This window comes from Netta rufina (genome assembly GCF_964035555.1).
Source record: "Netta rufina genome assembly, chromosome: 10".
NCBI classification, from domain to species: Eukaryota; Metazoa; Chordata; class Aves; order Anseriformes; family Anatidae; genus Netta; species Netta rufina.
Genome location: NC_140133.1, coordinates 20,831,099 through 20,846,742, shown reverse-complemented (window position 1 = coordinate 20,846,742; position 15,644 = coordinate 20,831,099). Strand labels below are relative to the sequence as shown.

Below are 15,644 nucleotides of genomic sequence, written 5' to 3'. Positions count from 1 at the left end.
ATTTTTTTTCCATAAAACTTCATTCTTATTGGCAATAAAGAAGCATTTGGGGTCCATATTCTTCCTAATTTGATAGATGTTTGGAAAAGTAGGTATCTTTGTAACTCCCTAAGTGAAATTTAATTTCAATACGTACCTACTAATTTAAATGCAAAAAAGCTAAATTGAAAAGAGGCATCATATAAAATGCACAGGGGATCAATACACAGACAGATAGTCAGAACATCTGCTTATAAAAATGTCTGTGTATTCTCTGTTTTATTCAAAGTGCATCATGTTACCTCAGTAATTTTTCCTTGAGAAAGATGTAATTAAACTTGCCCAGGTGGACTTGAGAGTTAGAGAAAAAAATATAATGTACCTAATGATCTCCATGTAAAAAAAAAAAAAAAAAAAAAAAAAAAAGAGAATTGCATTGATATTGTCCCTAACTTTATAATTTGTGAAATTATGGCCTAGATCAGAGTCAGGTCACATCTAGCAAGGGCTTCGCTGCTGACATATCAGGAGCGCGAAATGGGTACAGACCCCTTGTGAGGTTGAGACCAATCTTCTGCAATCACAGAAAAACTTGTCATATAATCCCTAAACAAGAATACATTACACATAATCACATATATTTTCTAACCTTCCCTCTACAGCAACGCACAGCTGAGTGATACTGTAGAATCCCATTTGGTGTCTAAAAGAGTTCTGGTTTCAATTTAAATTAATTGTTGCTCACTTCAGATTTAATTGTTCTTATCCCAGTGCCCTCTTAGCTCTTCCACTCTCTCCTCTATTTTCCTAGCTTAAATGAACCTTTTTTCATCTCCAGCTCTCCAGATTGATGTAGCAGTTCCTTGTCATGGCTTGAACACCTCCCTAACACAGCCAGGACTGCACACAGTACCCCACCCAAGACAGCATCAAGGTGTGAGCTTTTCCCCATTTCTGCTGGACATCCTTCCCTGAAGTATGCTAAGACCCTGTTTCCTTTTTGACAGCCACATCACCTTGCTGGATCCAGGTCACATGATGGCTACTGGCAGGAGTAAATTACACTCAATTTTATTAAAAATATAATTCAGTCAAAGGAATTCCCAAAAGCCACTCATGAAACTGTTGTTCATCATATTGACGTACTGAAAAACACAATCAATCTTGCTGGGCTCATGGCCCCGGTGCACTGCTGCAATCACAGCTTCTGCTGTGGTGGTGGGTGCCCAGAGTTTTGTGAAGACCAGTGCACTCATAGCACTAATCTCCAGTAATACATTTGCTCGGATGGAAAAGATATACAATAAATGCCAGTAAGTATTTAAGCTTCAGTAGAAAAGCCATGCTCACAGCTAGCACGCAAGGCTCTGTGTGACTTCGTTCTAAACCATTTGAAAGTACAGGAGCTTTAAGTGAGCAACAAACCTCAAATAATTCAGAAAAAAACTACACTGAAGTATTAAGTATCAGATCTCATCTGTATAAACCTTTGCCCATGAACTTCAGTGACATCTTACTGAGAGCCATGAAGCCAAGGGCTATGTCACAGTGGAGAAGCGATGATATTAATAGGAGCCATTCAGTGCTTTATCTATTCCAAGTGCTGTGCAAACAGTAATTAGGCAACCGGGTACAGAAACGCAAAGCGTTGCAGAACTGACCAAAATATAAATTAATTAATTATAGAACTGCAACAGATTAATCACTTTCTAGCTACCCACTAACATCAAAGCACTAGTCATGGGAACTACAGAGCACCAGAAAAAAAAAAAAAAGCTGAACAAATTGAATTGCTGCATCATTTACAGAAGACCATCATTTAACATGTACTACTCTTCTTGGTTTAATTATTTATATTCAGACATGAAATTAGTAGAATTTCTTTTGTACATAACCTACATCTGTTTGGATAGAAGCTTGCATTTAAATTGGCCTGTGAATATTCATCTTTGTATGAATTTCGAATTTGTAACAGAGCTGGATGCCCAGATCTCATTGGAATTCAATGGGAGATGGGAAAGAAATGTCCACATTTCTTGAAAAATCACCCTTCGTTTGATGTAGACTGCCATTACTGATTACGTTATTTTATGCTTCCTATTCATGTAGCAAATGTTCAGTGTTTAAACTAACTAAGGCCTTGTGTTATTCTGAAATTTCAGTCTAAAAATACAGTACTTTGTCAGTAAGACACCATGTGAATATGCAATATACAGTAAGTTTTCTTATACACACATTTGCTCATTAAATCCAGTTCTTTTCACAAGCTGCATTGATGTAAATTACCGTCATTTTTGTGTAACAGTGGAACACACTTTAATATATATATATAATTTTTTTTCCCAAGGAATTACATAACCATGCTCTAAATATTCTGTCCTGGACCACTGCTGAGCTATTTGGCTATGCTGTACCAGAATCTGACAGAAGAAGGAATAACAGGACAGGCAGTTATGAGAATATTTTCCTATTAAAATACAGCTTTGAAAAAGCACATTGAAATTAAGCTCTGCAGAAATGTTTTTGTCTTCTCAACTTTTGCTCTCTTGTGCATATTTCTAGATTAGAAAATGGTATTTTCCAGTTAATAATAGGTGAAACAATGCTTTTGTTTTGCTCCAATGAAAAATATGATAGAATTTGATATTGAAAAACATTATGCTGTGCCTGGATTTGTAGAATGAAGCTGGATGTTGCTGGGCCATCCCAACAGTGTCTGAGAGCCAGCCAGGAGCCCATAGCAAACACTGTTATATCTAATTCTGGATACCCAAACAGTGGTGAAACTCCAGCTTTTCACGTAACAGAACGTAGCACAGAAATTTCAGAGTGACCCATAAACCGCCCTGGGGGCGATGCAGAAACTTGTCCGTGTTCAGAACCAGCATCCATGTCCCATTGAGCTGCTAGCCCTACCCACACAGCAAAACCAAGGCCTCCACAGCATGAAGCCATGCTAGCAAGTACACTGTTTTCTTACGCATTCAAATAAATAAAACAAACACTTCATCCTGTATTTTGGCTTTCTGAAGCCACTTCCATTGGCCTGGTCGGAGCAGACAGAGCTGCCACAGCACTTTCCCTTTGACAAAACAAACTTGTGGAAACAGAAGCACCATTACAGAGCTGCAGGGTGAATTTGTTTGTTGAAGCTATTGTGTTTATATGGTGCTTGCTAAGGAGAAAGGAGGGCCAGCCTTGCTTGTGCTGAGCAGAGATCTTTGTGTTTGAAGGGCAAGAACAAGCACAAGGGCAGAAACCAGAGCCTGTGAGGCTGGAGGCAGGACAGAAGCCAGAACAGCAAAGCAAAAGCACTGCTCAAGGGCTGACAGGCTCCTCCTCCATCCTCTGCCAAAGCCTGTACGGATCTTCAGAGGTTAAATGACATTATAAAATATGCATATGCACACTCACACGGGTAATGTGACTAGGACTGCAGCTCATTAACATGCAAATAAGACTTCAACAGTGAAACTCATTGCCACAGGAAGGTAATGAGGCAAAGAATTGCATAAAAGTCACGCAAACACGGGAAGGCTCCATTCAGGCCTGCGCGGCTTATCCCAGGCACCCCACTACAGGCCGTGGGCACTGCCATGCTGCTCCTCACAGCCCGTGCTGCCTCTCAGCCCACCCTCTGAACTTCAAAACTATCACCATCACACCTGATACTTAAGGAGTTTGACAGCCCTAACAAATCTGTGTTATCTGGGACCAAAGGAATAATTTGCAGTTGCTGCTTCCCAGAGCTGACACCTGAGGAAAAGAAACCGGGAAAGAAAACCAGGAACCCTGGTTTATACATCAGCTATCGAGTCAAAGCAAATGTGTTAGTTTTTATCAATACATCTCCAAACAATCCAGAAAGTTACCCAGAAAGACACAATCTCCAGTTGGGTGGCGGATGAAAGGGGGCATTAAGGTCAGAAAGACCTTTAGTAATGCTGCCACCTCTCCAAGTGCCGTATAGCTCCCAAAATTATGAGATTTGCACTTCTCCGCAGCTGGTTTAAGCTATGTCCTGGGATTGATCTAGCTTTCTTATCTTAGCACGTTATCCTGCAGTGAATAACTAACATCTGAACCCCCAGCACGTAAAATCAATAGTAGCATCCCTCAGAGTGCAGGAGCTCCAGCAGCTAGTAGCTGGTAGGTCCACAGCACGTTTAGATACTCTGTGCCACAGATCTGACAGCTGTTTAATGACGTAGAAGAGAAGGGGTTGGAAGTTCTCGTGCCATTTCCAGGGAACAGATGTTAATTTTGGAAACATGCAGAAAGCCCAAGTGGTTGCTGGAGCCTTGCAGCAGTCCCCGATGTCCCTTACATCCATGGGGAGTTTGGACAGCGCAAGGCATGAAAAGACCATCCTGAAACAACATTCACTTACTCTGGAACATCACAAAAAGGTCTGTGGGCAAATCAGAAGCTTTGTAAGAAAAAAAAAAAAAAAAAAAGCAAAAACAGATGTAAAAGATGAAGACAACCCCCTGAACACATTCTGCTGAAACTTTCATTTTGCTGACCTTAGACTTTATGTGATAGATGCCTTAAATATGGAAGTCACAGTACAAAACTATTCTGCATGCTTTTGTTTTTCCAAAATTTTGTGTATTTGCTTATAATAAAGGAGCCTATTTTATTTACTCCTGCAGCATAACTTCTAGAGGTTTACAGTTCCCGACACAGGGATGGCACTGCACTGCAGAATCTCTCTGCATCCAATTTTCTGCCAACTCAGAAACTGTCATAGCACATTTAAGAAGACTTGGAACCAAATTTCAAAAATAGGGACCAATAAGTACCGGAATAAAAGTGGCTTAGTGTTCAGTAGAGCTAAGCAGAAGAAAGCAAACACTATTTAAGCAGTCTGTTATTACCTAATGCTTTAAAAGTACCCTGACAACGTACACACATAAAATAGAAGAAAGCACAAGTTACTAAACAAAATTGAGCACCAAGCAACAGATAAATTAGAGCAATCAAGAACACTAAGGTGACAAACAGCAATTAAAATCTAACAGCCCCCACCCAGAACAAAACATATGTTAGTGAACCATGCTGACTGCACAGTTTGCAGGAGCAGAGGCACTCGCTTGGTGCAAGCTTTTCTGGCCCTTCATAAATCTGAAGGGTCTTCAAGAACTGTTTTGGCTCCACAAAAATGGTATACTCAGAAATTTCATTTTGCTCAAAACAGTGCAACTCTCATGGAAAAAAAAAAAAAATTAAATAAGGACAGTTACAGAAGATGGTTTTATTACTGAAATACGTTATTCTAATTATTTGTTAAATGGAGCAGGGTCTTAGCTATAACACTCCTCATAACACCGTTTTAATGGGATTTAAAGCTATATTCCACGTAGGTTTAATTGAGCATTGAAACACTTAGCACTGAGCATGGGAAAACAACGTTTGTCAACAGCAACTCAGAACAGAAGATGGGCAGAACAGAGCTCTGAAACACGGAGCTTTTGCTGTGCCAATACCAATCAGCGGGAGAAAGAGCTTGCTAAGAGCATCAGTGTGATCTGCTCAGCAACTGTTGGTAATGCCTAACATGGAGCAGGGGCTTATTTTGCTGTTTTATCAGTAGCTTATAAAATGTAGTGCGCTTTTGCCTCGGTGTCAAATACAGCAGCATTCTTGAAGAAGTTTTAAAATGACACTTTACCTGCAAGGCACACCATGAACGATTGCAGCACAAGCAGCTCCCATAGCAACCTCATCTTTAGCTTCCCAGGTCAGAGGAGACAAATTCAGGAACTGCAGGAGAGAATGGGGCCTCCTTAGAAATTTTAGGCAACCTTTATTCTGTAAAAGAGAAAAAAGAGATTACAAGGAGATTTAGGATTGCTGCTCCTTCCATTTGTTGAAGGCTTGCTTTTTTTTTTTTTTTTTTTTTTTTTTTTTTTTTTTTTTCCCTCCATAGAATTCTCATCTTAAGACCAAAAGAAAGTTTTTAAAACATTAAATAATTCTGAGAAGTAGTAAGACTAGAGACTACAACTGATCTCAAGAAGAGGAGAAGATGATTGTCAGGAGAGATGCACAGAACTTACAGACGAAAAAAAAATCTGCAAAGGCAAGGCTCTAGGTACACTGGGCACCAGCTCAGGATGATGATGTAGCCCCAGATCTGCATCTTCCACCAGGCTGTGGTGAGATTTCTGCAGTTTCTCCATTTTCTCACCTGCAGACTTGCTCAGTGCCTCTCTGGGGTAATCTTACATGTAATTCGTTAACTCTGTAAACTACGGTTAAGAAAAAAGCCATGAAAACTACTCTTGCTTCTCTCAACAAAAGCCCTCTGTGGGTGAAAGATCACCTCTGCAAGGCAGTGCTCGCTAGGAAGAGTTCTCACCCTGTTCAGGAGAGGGGGATGTGTTTCCCTTCTCCTTCCCATTCTCATTGACCTGAAAATCTTAATTAAAAAAAACAAACAAACAAGAAAACAACCTTTCAAACATCTCCATGTGAAAAAAAAAATCTTTTGCCTTCACTCTCTATTACAATTTGTACGTAGTTAAAATTTCGGAGCAGGCAATCTGAAGACACTCTGCGTATCATGGCAGTACCTCCCCCTCACCCCCAGTGAAATCCCAGGTTAAAAAAAATGCCCCGTCATGGAAAAAAACTTTTCCAGCATAGGAATTTAAATATTAAAAAATAAATATATCAAGTCAGACACACATTGTTATAATTTATTCATATCACTGAGGGCTGGAAGTTAAGAGGCCTTCGTGCTTATAAGACAAACTGCATGACTAATAGCATGTGAAGGGCCATCATTAGAGGTCTCCGCTTGCTTTTGTGAGGTAAAATTGATAGGATTCTTCTAATAAAGTCAGGTTCGATGCACTGAGAAGACTAAGAATCTATCTTCTGATCTGAAGACGCAATTTTGAAGGGGGTAGAGATTAATTGAATATATTTATCTGTTCTCATGCAGACTGATTAGGCTAGCTGGGGTTAGCAGGAAGGCCTAATCAATGGAAACTAATAACACCTTAAGTGAGTGATTAGAGCATTAATTATTAATTTTTGTAGGAAAATGTCATCATAGACCTTTATATTGATTTACAAAGTTAAACAGTTACTCTGTGTTTGTAGTGATCTCGAGAAACGTATTTGTTTGCACTGCGGAGCCTGCACACGTGGACAAGCACTGGCTTTCCTCTCCGCACCAAATTCCGTCGGATATAATCGTACCCAGAGATTTCTGCCAAAGACAAGGAGCTGTCACTTTTACACTGGTTTAAGTAAGGCGGGAGATAAATCCTATATTCACCAGCAACTGCTGAAATTCTTTCATGCTCTTGTTTCCCCACGTATTAGTGCCATCAATAAGCCCATCGTGTCACTTATAAGGCCCCTCTTCATTACACTGCTGTGCAATGCTTTATGGTTACTCTCCTCACTGCAATAAGCTACGTGGGACTGAAACAGAACAATCACTTACAGCCACTGATACCTAATTAAAAACACAAGAGGTATGGCACTTATCAACTTAACCTACTGCCAGGAACCCAGAGCAAGCGGCCGCAGACCTACCCACGAGCTGCTGGCCTGCAGGAGGGCTGCAGCACCCCCTCTGCCCTGGGGGTTAATAGCAGCAGCACCAAGCTTCCCGCCTGCAAACACTGCCACTGGGAAAAAAAAAAAAAAAAAAAAAAAAAAAAAAAAAAAAAAGCATTATATCTGCCTGTTGGTTAAAATACTTGCAATACAAAGCCCTGGATCCACCCAAAGTCAAGCAAAGTGCCCCTGTTTATTCCATTGGCTGTGAGGATGGAGATGAGGAACCACTCTTCAGGGAGGCCTGCAGAGATGGCAGTCCTTTTTGCAGTTTCCTAACACTCCCTTCTCACTGGGATAGGGAATAAAATACACAAGCCAACTATTTTTCCACAGATGCAATAAAATTTTCAGTCTCCAACTCATTTCTCTCCCCTACTGCAACTTCTTTTACCATAGCTTGCCGTGACCCACCAGCCCTTCGGGAGAAGGCAGGGATATTCTGCTTACAATTTTTCTACTTACAGCTTTTTCATTTTTTCTTCTTCTTATAGTCAGGAAATTATGCTTCTCTAAGCATTTTAAAAACTAATACAAGACATTTCAAATTTATTAATGTAAATTAGTTGTTAGCTTATAAGGGCATTAAAACCAGCAGGCTCTTTCTTTCCTCCCATGATTTCACACAGTCATTGGGCCTTCCTTTCAGCCAAAAATAAAAGCTTTGCTAAAAATACACATTTTTAGTACTCAGAAGAGTTAATAAAAAAGTCCAATGAAAAACCTGTAAGTCTTCCCTATCACTCAGGTATTCAATACATACTCCACAGAACCAGCAAGTATCAGAGGGTCATGGATGCCCTCTGAAGCAAAAAAAATTCAGATATCTGAAGGGAAACAAATGCCTCCGATAGTAACAAATTGCCTGTCCACAGCAGCCATTGGCATCTCCATCAGCATTAATGGCTGTAAGTGCGTGGAGTTTCCAAATTATATAGCCTGTAACAATTAGAATACATTCCTAGAAGAGGCTCTAGCATATTTAATTTTCTAAATATATGGAATAATACCACATCCTGTGGTCATTCCCAGGACTGCTACTACTGGATAACTGAGGCTGCAGGAACACCAGTTCCCCAGAGCTAGGAGCAGCCTGCCAAGAGCAGCACTGGAAACCAGCACGGAGCCCTGCCTCTGCCCAGCATCCCCTGGCTTTTACCGATACTTCTCATAACACACACACGTAGCACGCCATGGAAAGTTTCCTGAAGAGAAACGATGCCTGTCCTATCATAAAAAATAGTGAAAAGGAAATCAGATGATTACCATTACAAATATTTTCCTAGGGTTAAAACATGGTGGTATTCAAGATGCTGTTGCATTTTCGTCTCCCATGATAGTTCCTTATTTCACATGTGAATGACTCCAATCTCAAAAATGTTTTCCTGTAAACATAGCTGCTATTCATATCAGTAGGTCCATTGTTCAGAGCTGTGTAAAAATTGTTGAAACACGTTGATTTTTTTTTTTTTTTTTTATGGCAACGACTTCAGGAAAGGCAACATTTGTGCATGAGCAAAAGATATATAATTGAACAGATCCTTCCCATTTCTAAATGTTTTCTGACTATAAAATCTCAGGGGGCTTTGCTCTACTTCTAAAGTGCCTGGAATGGGTCTGAAAACTAGCAAAGTTTAATATTTCATTTCCAGAAGAGGGTGTGCATAGTTTCAGCCCCATTCAAGTTATTTTTTAAAAAGATGAAAATGAGATAACAGTGCTGCAGTTTGGAAGTGCATCCCATTAGAAAATGTAACGCCAATGCACACATGCAGACGTTTTTTTAACTTTACTTTTGACAATGCATCCATTGCAAGTTCTTTCGAAAGGCATCTTTGTAATTGGATTTTGACAAAGAAAGTTGACTCTAGGGGCTCTGAGTGTAACTGGGAGAGGAAAAACAGGTGTGCACAGTGGGAATATTTGTCGTTAACTTCTCTGAGTGGATTTGGATTCCTAAAGATTAGCACTTTTGAAAAAAATAAAATAGGAAAAAAAAGGCTAAGGTATACTGATGCATTCAACATGTGAAAAATGCCCTTTTGGCTGGAACTCCCTTTTCTCACTCTTTTGTAGCCTTTAGTAGGAGCATAAGAGCCCAGTTTGGACCAAACGAACTCCCAGAATGATCTGAAGGAAAATTTTCAAAACATCTCAGTCCCCTAAGCATTGCAGCAGCAGCAAGAAGTCTTAGTAATCATCTCACGTTTTCCTTCTGCACACCGGTGTGCTACACAGTGCCAATCCTGCTAAACTCCAAAATAAATCACTGTTAATGAAGCATGCTGCACATACAGACAGCAACAGGCATCTTTTAATCACCTAAACAAAGAAGAGCTAGAGGTAAGCACAAACCACTCTGAGCACGAGCGCAGGAGCTGTCAGGAGGTACAGCAGTGCCTGCCCCATGAGTCAGGGTGCAGAAACTTCCAAAGGATTACTTTTTATTTTTATTTTTTAACTGAAGCATAGCATTGTAAAAATAACCTTGAGACTTGGGTGCAAAAGAGAGAGCAGAGCTATGGGTTGCCCTGACGGCTGTGGTGACAGACACAGCCTGGGGCCATGCAGCTTCCCGGCAGCACCAAGTGTTGGAGTGCCCAAGCAGATGGGCACACGTCAGATGTATGCAAGAGTGCCCACACTGAATGCATATTGCTGGTCAAGTCTAGAGGGACTAGTCTCAGCAAGACCCAAGTACAAAGGCTGAACATAAAATCAAATTTATCTCGTCTACACCAAAAAAGCAAGCAAGCAAACAAACAAACAAAAAAACAAAGTAGAAAATAAGTCATAGAAAGCTGAGTTTGAAATAAATAAAAACCTCACCAACCAACCCTTCCCACTAAGATAAAAGTGCCTTCTTCTAATAAAAACATACAATACCTCTGTCTGCTAAAGATGTATGTGTTTGGTGCTTTCCACGGCATATGAACAGATCTAAAATTGATCGGTGAACCTACACCAAAATGCTCTTTTCTCCAAAATGCTCCTTCTCTCCAAACCCACTTTCCAAAAGTTTATTGACTTCACAGGCCCAGCAGTGCAGGAGAATAAGGCTTTTTTTTTACAATTCTTCATTTAAGCAGACAGAATTATCTGCTTATTTTTAAAAGCAGACACGTACACGGACCCCCGGCATGCAAGTCCACGTGTGCTTTGAGCTCATCCTCACAGCCCTATTCTCAGCACAGGTGTTTCATCTATTTAATCACCGGAAATTTTGAGTTTAGAGTTCACTGGAGTTACTGAAGGGCACATATAACTGAAGTCATAGCTGGAGGGTAATTACTGGAAGTTCATTTTCACAGTGTGTCTGTCCTTGGTTTCATGTTTTCCAGCATTTTTGCTAATAGCAAGGATGGAAAATGTGTGCTTATTCGGCCTGCTGGTGCCACGAAGATGAAGCAGATACCTGTGAGGATGTGAGTGCAATTCAGGATCATCTTGACAAATTGAACAAATTGCAGACTGAGACAGAAGGATGAAGTCGGGTAAGAGACAAGTGCTGTGTACTGCGGTGAGCAGGATGCTGTGTCAAATAGCACAAACATGCCGGGGGGTAAGCAGCAAGGTGATGGCTCTGCACAGACCCATGCATGGCTGAATGCCTCTGAACGATGCCACGTGGCTGTGAAAGCAGCAGAAACCCTGCCTGGGATGCACAAACCAGGTGTGCAGGTCTTCCTAATGTACAGCTCCCTAGGAAATCTCAAGCACTGGCAGGTCTCAGAGGCAGAACTGCCCCTGGGTTTGGTGCTGCCTGGCAAGGAAAGTTTGCCCCAGGCAGAAGCATCCAAAGGAGAATGCCACAAAGGCATGAAGGTCTGCAAAACACATCCTGCAAATAGGAAGCAAATGGGGCTGCTTAGCATAAAACATATTGAAGAGAAAAATGCTAATGGTACTAAAATCTGTAGAAGACTGCTGGAAATAGAAGAAAATAATTTGCTCTCATGCAAGGTGGATGCAAAAAGAATCAATATACACAAGGGATTAAGGTTTAGATTTTAAGAATTCTGGTAATGTTAAGGCAAGCTCAAACACAGCAATGGGCTGAGTAGGGTGCAAAATGTCCATTGCTGATGTTTCTTAACAATTTGTAAGATAAATTTATGAACGATGCAGATCTTGAGGACAGACAGAGTACGTATTTTGCCTTCAGGGACACCAGTATCTGGAAGGGGAAGGGGGAGAATTCCTGTCTCTGTGCTGCCAGCTGCACGGTGAGTGAGCTCCACAACCGACAGCAATTGGCAGCAGAGGGGCCCTGAGCCTCTGAGTACTCCAAGTCACCGTTGGGAGAAGACACAGGCTCACTTTAACAGATGCAGCCAGTGACCTACAAAACTGAGTGTCCCAAAATAGAAGGCGCGTTAAAGATGTGTCTGCAAAAGTCCAAATCTTCACAGTAAGACTGTGTAAGACTTTTTTTTTTTTTTTTCTTCATGCACACATCCCTGATTTTTTTTTAGCACTCAGGACACCATCCTTTTCTGCTGTGGGAGCTGTTGTTATGAGTCCTGAGATTAATGTTGGCCTTCCAAAAGCGGCCCTTTTGCATCTACAAAAGAAAAGGGAATTCAAAAGGACGTCTGGGGGAGATGAAGGGTAGCAGGAGTGTGCCAGTGGCATCTCACAGCGAGCTCTCCTCGCGTCACAGCACGTCTGTCAGATCCTGATCCATCTCAAGCTTCTTTGCTGAAATTATCCCTTCTGGAGTTGTGCTTATACACAATTCATATATTATGAAATATATATAGGCGCATTGTGCCTGGTAAAACAAATGACACACACACCATGTTTCTGAGACGTGCTTATGATGAATGGGAATGCAACGCTTCAAAAAATTAATTATCTAAAAAAAAAAAGAATGAGAAGAGCAATGTCACTTGTTACATTTTGTTTCTTCCTTTGGGCATTCATTCCCACTCACGCGATAGAGATTTCATTTCACTCTATCACGGAAGCTACAGCACCTCACCAGATGCAAGTTCCCAACTCACTCCTGTCGTTTGTATCTGTCAGGCTCGTTGGGGCACACTGTGCCTGAGCCTTCAGCTCCCAGGTAGGCGCCTGCCAAAGCTCAGCTGTCACCTGGAGAGGGTGACAAGATGCAGGGAAGCGGTACAGTTACACAAACACCTGCCAGACCTAGCCAGGCCACTCATAGCTGCTTCTACACGGCAATCGTATTACATCAACCGGACTTGGACAGTAAACGTAGTGCTAACCATGTTAGCAAAGATCACTGAAGAAATAACTCAGTAATCGGCCACTGAAGCAAAGCGTGACCTCTAGCATTTAAATACAGCTTCTGCTGCCTTGTCAAGGCATCAGTGCTCCTCAGCTCCTGCTGATGCTGTATCCTCACGGAGCTGGCTGGCGGGCAGCTCTGCCAGGCATGGGGCAGGGGGAAGCCCTCCCCGCTCACACAGCAGAAGGTGCAGAGAGACACCCATCACTGCCACCACCCCTTTCCCACCCGCTACCTTACAAACTCGTAGAAGCTATATGCCTCTTTCCATCCTTATGTAGAGGTGCATAGGCAGCTTGTATATTATTTAGGAACTCGGGATTATACTAAAATAGACAATAATTCAGACACTCTCAAGATTTTACTGTGTTGCAGCATTCCTGTACACCCCTAGCACCAGCAACGTTACAGACGCAATGATCCATGCCCAATGCTGATGTTCCCAGCTGCGCAGCACCTCTGCACCCTGCTGCTCCAGCCAACCAGAGTGCAAATCACCACTGAAGAAAAAATGACAGTAATTAAAGCCTTTTAATTACTACCTACTAACTACCACACATGATGCTCTTAGAGCCCTCGCTATTTGTCCCTTGCTCCCACACATTGCCCTGTAAAACCTGAATCATTTGTAAGCACAAATCACTTCAAGCTAAGGAGATCTGGGTGACTAAAGGCAAGCCTAAATTAAAGCTATCAGTGTTAATTAGGGGTCACTTTGCATTGTTCTGCCTTTCTATGGAAGGGATATACCAAAACCACCCACCAGGTGGGTGAACAAGCAGTACTGTTCCTGGACAGTGCCTTACATGGTGAACTTACAGCTCACTGACCCAAAAACCACTCCTGACCTCACGCAGGGTAAGATTTTCAATGCAGGATTTGGGAAGTCCAAAAGGAACAGCTACCTTCTGCACCCAAGGAATAAATAATCAGCTCTGCATAGGATGCCAGCTTTAGGGATGGAAACACTTCAGTTTTATACCTCAAAGAGCAGAAGAAATTTGGCTTTGTATTCAGCAAGTCCAGCCCATCTCTCCTGGCCACATCAGTAGAAGTGGTACAAATCCCACGACACATTCAGCTTTTGTTGCTGATAGCAGAAGACTGCGGGTGAGAGACCTGAGTCCCACACAGCCCCCTCCAAAGCCCCCACCTGGTCCTTCTGCAGCTTCCAGCAGAGAACAGGGACGCACTGCCCAGCTCCGGGATGTAGCATCACAAAGATACACTGCTAGGCCAAGTGAGGTGTTCACCTCCATCTAACTTTTTATCATAAATTTCCCAAGAGAACAAGGGTTAATTTATTACTACCTCAGCTAGACAGAACATTGCCCCGAAGAAACAGGGCTCAGGGGACTCCGCCTGACAATGAAAAGCTTTTTATCCCTAGGTGACTGCGCCACGGTAATGAATCAAGGCAGTTCACTCTCTGAACAAAGACAGACAAGTAACATTCAAAGTTAAATCCAAGCACATCATTCACTTTTGAATGAGTCCACTTCAAAATAGACTTTATAAGAGAGCATAATCTGGTGTAGAACATAAAAAACAATGTAAAAATATTAAAGATCTTTCTACAATGTTTCTAAAATCAGCATCTTGATGACATCTTATTTTTGACTTCGGGAGCTTGTAGAATAATCTATTTGATTTTAAAAACTAAAAAACCCTGTCTGTAGGACTTCCCTGAGGGGAATCAAGTGCACTGGACACAAACGCGATGAAGCGTGTTTTGCCTGGCGTGCTGCCCACCTGATTGCCTGGGGTGCTTTTTACAATATCAAATTCCAGTGATTTTATTTCCGTGTTTCCAAATGCAGCGCTGGTGCCCCTGCCCTGTGTGTTTGGGCTACTCTCAGCAGTTCCCATCAGCACGTGGCTGCAGCCTATTTTCAGTGCTCAATTTCTCACCATGGTTGCATAAGAAGGCGCAGTTCATGGTGCAAAGCCAAATGCTTGGCTGTTTCTATGAAATTAAGGAACTCATGCAAGGAGGTAATAGAGCAAAATATGGGTAGAGTTCCAACCAGCTGGTACTTCCTGGTACCAGTGCAGTATCCCAGCAGTGAGGCCAGGACCACATGCAGGATGTCCAGGAAAGACACAGCACCCCTGTTGCATGCCCTGTAGAGCTTTTCTTACTGCAGAAATAAATGGTGGTGTCACCATTTCCTTTGGAAATCTGAAGAGGCTTCTGAGTCAAAACCTTGTTTGTGATATTGTGCTATCAAATAGTCTGCTTTTACACCTAAATATATTTGTTTCAAAATAAAATAAGAGCGAATCCCCCAAACCAACCAATGAAGCATCCAAGAGAAGACAACTGAAGGCTGGAAGGAGCCATTCACCACAGTGGCACCACTAGCTGGGAGCAGCTTGAGAAGCAGAGATTCAAGAACCATGACTGAGCCCTGGACGACTTGCCATCAGGTAAAGGAAGGGCAGCAGAGCTCGGCCGCTGGGCAAACTGATCCTTCCCAGAGCTGGCCCAGGCGCTGGCAGCTCCAGCCCAGCCAAGCAATACGAGGCGACTCCGACGACACCTCCGTGTAATCGCCACTGTTCATTGGTACACTCCACAACACAATCCTTTTGCTCTGATTTAATTACTAAACATAAAAGGAAATAAACTTCAGAATGAAAACAACAAAATTGCACTGCATGTAATTTATGGGAGCTATTCTTCAGCTGAATGCCATAAAACCCTGCATGTTTATGATACCCTATTAGAGGGCTGAAAACACGCTTGCATTTGCCTATATTGACTATGCAGATTATGTGATATTACTGCCTTTTTCTGCCTCTGCTATTTTTCATAGAAGCAGTATAT

General features: G+C 41.9%; 1 protein-coding gene across 1 annotated transcript in view; it reads right to left on the bottom strand.

Moving 5' to 3' along the window:
- Positions 1-5,708, bottom strand: part of LOC311212830 (contactin-4) — a gene marked incomplete at both ends in the record, with an annotated part of 145,795 nt that extends 140,087 nt beyond the window's left edge. The window contains one exon of the mRNA XM_084292463.1: positions 5,654-5,708. Within this exon, the coding sequence (XP_084148589.1) occupies positions 5,654-5,708 (55 nt within the window). The remainder of the gene's footprint in view (positions 1-5,653) is intronic.
- Between the last annotated feature and the right edge of the window lie 9,936 nt (positions 5,709-15,644).